The 3,761-nt window shown below is 56.7% G+C and overlaps 1 protein-coding gene across 1 annotated transcript; it reads left to right on the top strand.

Moving 5' to 3' along the window:
• The first annotated feature begins 301 nt into the window (after window positions 1-301).
• Window positions 302-3,337, top strand: FAM43A (family with sequence similarity 43 member A). The gene is made up of 2 exons (XM_080918981.1): window positions 302-394; window positions 986-3,337. Exon 2 carries the CDS (start codon window positions 1,190-1,192, stop codon window positions 2,474-2,476), a length of 1,287 nt encoding a protein of 428 aa, XP_080775107.1. The 5' UTR covers window positions 302-394; window positions 986-1,189; the 3' UTR covers window positions 2,477-3,337.
• The last annotated feature ends 424 nt before the right edge of the window (window positions 3,338-3,761 follow it).

Below are 3,761 nucleotides of genomic sequence, written 5' to 3'. Positions count from 1 at the left end.
CTAGGGTGGAGTGTCAAAGTTTAAGTTCCTCTTGCTTTCGGGTAACTCCAGGTCTTTTTGGTTTCTATAGCTAAAAGGGATGCTGGTAAATCTGCGACGTGGTTGCCTAAGTGGACTAATCTTCCGTCCCTCGACCAGTGCCTGCAACCTGGTCCCTTTAAGAGACCAGAACTGCGTCCGGCGTCGCAGCCCTAAAGGGATCCTCTCCGGTGCTCCTCCCCTGTCCGCGCGGTGAATGGTTCGCGCCAGCCTATATTAACCCGAGATCTTCCTCCCGGACGGCAATGATGTGAGGCGAGCCAGTCGGCTACCGCGCGCACGACCGCAGAGGGCGCGCTGCAGATCGCCGAGAACCCCGGAGTGGAGCCGGACACCCCCGGAGGGAAGCAATGAGGTAGCGGCAGTCCCCGGAGCGGACGATGCGCGCGTCCTGCCCTCGGAACCCCGCGCTACCCTGGCCAAACCGGCCGAGCGCGAGTCCCCGGTGTCCCCTCGGAGAGAGGATGCAGTGAGCCGCGGGACCGCTGTGCTTGGCCCGCCGCGGCCAGCCAGACCTCTAGGACTGCACTTGGGGCAAGCTGCTCGTTCCGGGACCAGCCCAGCCAAGGGGCTCTCCCTCTCCTGCACCCACTGGGGGTGGGGAGCACCGGCTCCTGGGCGCACTGCTGTAGTTTCCGCGGCTCCTGGCCCTGGACCAAGACTTGTGTGTGTCACGTTCGCTGAAGAGTTCCTGCCTATTTTCTTACCATCCCGGTTGCTTTGGCCAAGCGCCCCCTCCCCTTTATTTATTTGCACGCACTCATTTTGGCCTTTCTTTCTAAAATATTTTCCGCTCCGCTTTCTTATTTTGTTGCTTGTCTGAGACTTTTGTCCTAGTCCTCCTCATCTAAGTGTCTGTAATTCTCTCCCCCCCCCCACCCCGTGTGTATACACCTCTCTTTTGCACACTAGAAACTGATTTTTTTTTTTTTTTTTCCTTTCTAAGCTTCTACCCCAGCCCCTGTGGACTTCCCAAGCACTGTCTGGCCTGGCCTCTCCTGCCTTCATCTCCCTGTCCAGGAGGTCCTCCCAGTTCAGTGTTATTTTTCGAGCTTGCCCGGGCCAAGCGTAGCCTGGGTTGGTGGCCCCGCGGGGCTCACACCCCGCGCTCGGCCACTGCCGCCCAGCCACTCCCGGGCGTCCTCCGGAGATGCTGCCGTGGAAGAAGCACAAGTTCGAGCTGCTGGCCGAGGCGCCGCCGCGGCAGGCGTCCAAGCCTAAGGGCTACGCTGTGAGCCTGCACTACTCCGCGCTCAGCTCCTTGGCGAGAGCCTGCCCGGAAGGCGCACTCAGCCGGGTGGGCAGCATGTTCCGCTCCAAGCGCAAGAAGCTGCACATCACTAGTGAGGACCCCACTTACACTGTACTCTATCTGGGGAATGCCACCACCATCCAGGCGCGTGGGGACGGTTGCACTGACCTAGCGGTGGGCAAGATCTGGAGCAAGAGTGAGGCCGGCCGTCAAGGGACTAAGATGAAGCTGACGGTGAGCGCGCAAGGCATCCGCATGGTGCATGCCGAGGAACGAGCGCTGCGACGTCCCGGCCACCTCTACCTGCTGCACCGCGTCACCTACTGTGTGGCAGACGCGCGGCTGCCCAAAGTCTTCGCCTGGGTGTACCGGCACGAGCTGAAGCACAAGGCGGTAATGCTACGCTGCCACGCGGTGCTGGTGTCCAAGCCGGAGAAGGCTCAGGCCATGGCCCTGCTGCTCTACCAGACGTCAGCCAACGCTCTGGCTGAGTTTAAACGTCTCAAGCGGCGGGATGATGCGCGTCACCAGCAGCAGGAGTTGGTGGGTGCACACACCATCCCACTAGTGCCCCTGCGCAAGCTGCTCTTGCACGGACCTTGCTGCTACAAGCCGCCAGTGGAGCGCAGCCGCAGCGCTCCCAAGCTGGGCTCCATCACCGAGGACCTGCTTGGGGAACAGCAGGAGGAGGAGCTACAGGAGGAGGAAGAAGAGGAGCACCTCGAGGGCTGCCTGGAGGAGGAGGAGGAGGAAGAAGAAGAGGAACGTGTGGGGAATGGGGATCCGGCAGAGGAAGAGGCTGAAGCGCAGAGGGCACTGGTGGTGGCCATGCAATTGGAATGTGAGGACTTGCTGGACCCGCTGGAAAATGGCCACGAGGAGGCGTTGGGGGACGGCGGGGTCTCGCTGGGCCCCAGCTCAGGGACGTCACTTCCTCTTTCAGGCTGTGCCTCAGACGTGAAGGCCCAACTGTCACAGCTTATTAGTGACCTGGGCGACCTTAGCTTTGGCAATGACGTGAGCACCCTGGAGTCCGATTTAAGGGTGACACGCCTGCTGTCGGGCGAGAGCACAGGCAGTGAGAGCTCCATCGAGGGTGGAGGCCTGGACGCCACCTCTGCCAGCCCTGGCGGCTCATCCGGCCCTGCTGACAGCACCAGCCTGGATGAGCCCTCCTCGGGCTAAGCTACCCGAAGACGTCTCCGTGCACCTCTACCCTTTTTACCCTCCCCCTTCCCACATACACATTGGCTCCCCAACAGTAGTTCTATTCCCCCTAAACTCTGGGAAAGAGAAAATGATGCACTTGGGGCCCAGACCCGAGTCTGGAGTTTCTCTCCCTTCAGCTGCCCAAGCGCTTTGCTTTTGGCTCTGAGGTGGCTCAGGTTGTGAGCAGGGGGAGGGGAGAGAGAAACACTACAAAGGAAAGAGATAGGCTCTCTGGGGTGGGTGAGGGAAAGCTGGCTGATGTTGGAAAAGGCCAAGGGCGGGCTGGAGGTGCCCAGCAGCCGGTTTCCTGTTTGTGAGGCAGCTGGGGCTTGGGAAGGAGGGGTTAACTTCCTCTCCAGACCCCCTGACTGGAAGGCCTCTCTGTCATCAATATCTCATTAACAAAGTCACTTTCATAATGTCGGAGGCTTTAATGCCGCTTACCTGCCCCTAGTTCATTTAGATACGAGAGCTTGGGTTGTTTACCTCAGACTCAAACTCTTGAAAGTTTGCCAAATTTCTCAAATAACTCTTCTGTGGGGGGCGGGGGGGGGCGCGGGTTATGAAAGTTGTGTTTTGTTTACAGTTAAAGAAATCTAATATCTAAGAAACAAAAAAGAAATTTTCCTTTAGAAATACACACCTTCCTCCCACCCCAAAGCTCCTACTCTATAATGCTATGTAAAATATTTTTTGCACTGTTGTGAAGTATTTTTTGTTTTTGTACATAGCCGTGTTCTTGGAGTTGGATGTTTATATCTCTTTTGCTGTGCAAAAGATACCTGTAAAATGTTGTTCGGTTGTATATATGGAAATGTGTATAAAACATTTTGTTATTTTTTTTTTTTGAGCAGCATTAGTTCGGTTCTGTTTGCATGTCCTCGGGGTGAGAAGAACGAGGAGAAGTTGTCTGGAAATACGACCTCAGATGATTGGCCAGGAGGTGGTGGGGGCGGGGCTTGTGCCTCCAGCCTTTAGTGTGGTCCTGCCGCAGCTTGGAGAGTGTTTTTGGATCTTACAAGGGCGTTATCTGTGCCCAGCCTTCTGTGAGTTTCACATTCCCATTGCATATGTGCAGTTTTGCTTGCCTGTTGCTTTTGAGACAAGACTCGCCGTGTGGCTCTACCTGGCCGGGAACTCCACAATGTAGACCAGGCTGGCTTCACATTCAGAGAGATCTGCTTGCCTCTGTTCCCCAAGTTCAGGGATCAAGGATGTGTGGCGTTCATTATGCCTGGCATATGGATTTGTTTTCCTTCGA

This window comes from Micromys minutus (genome assembly GCF_963924665.1).
Source record: "Micromys minutus genome assembly, chromosome: 7".
Taxonomy (NCBI): Eukaryota; Metazoa; Chordata; class Mammalia; order Rodentia; family Muridae; genus Micromys; species Micromys minutus.
This window is presented reverse-complemented; position numbering and strand designations above follow the sequence as displayed.

Coding starts and splice junctions, on each gene's coding strand:
- FAM43A (XM_080918981.1), top strand. CDS start 1,190: ATGCTGCCGTGGAAGAAGCACAAGTTCGAGCTGCTGGCCGAGGCGCCG.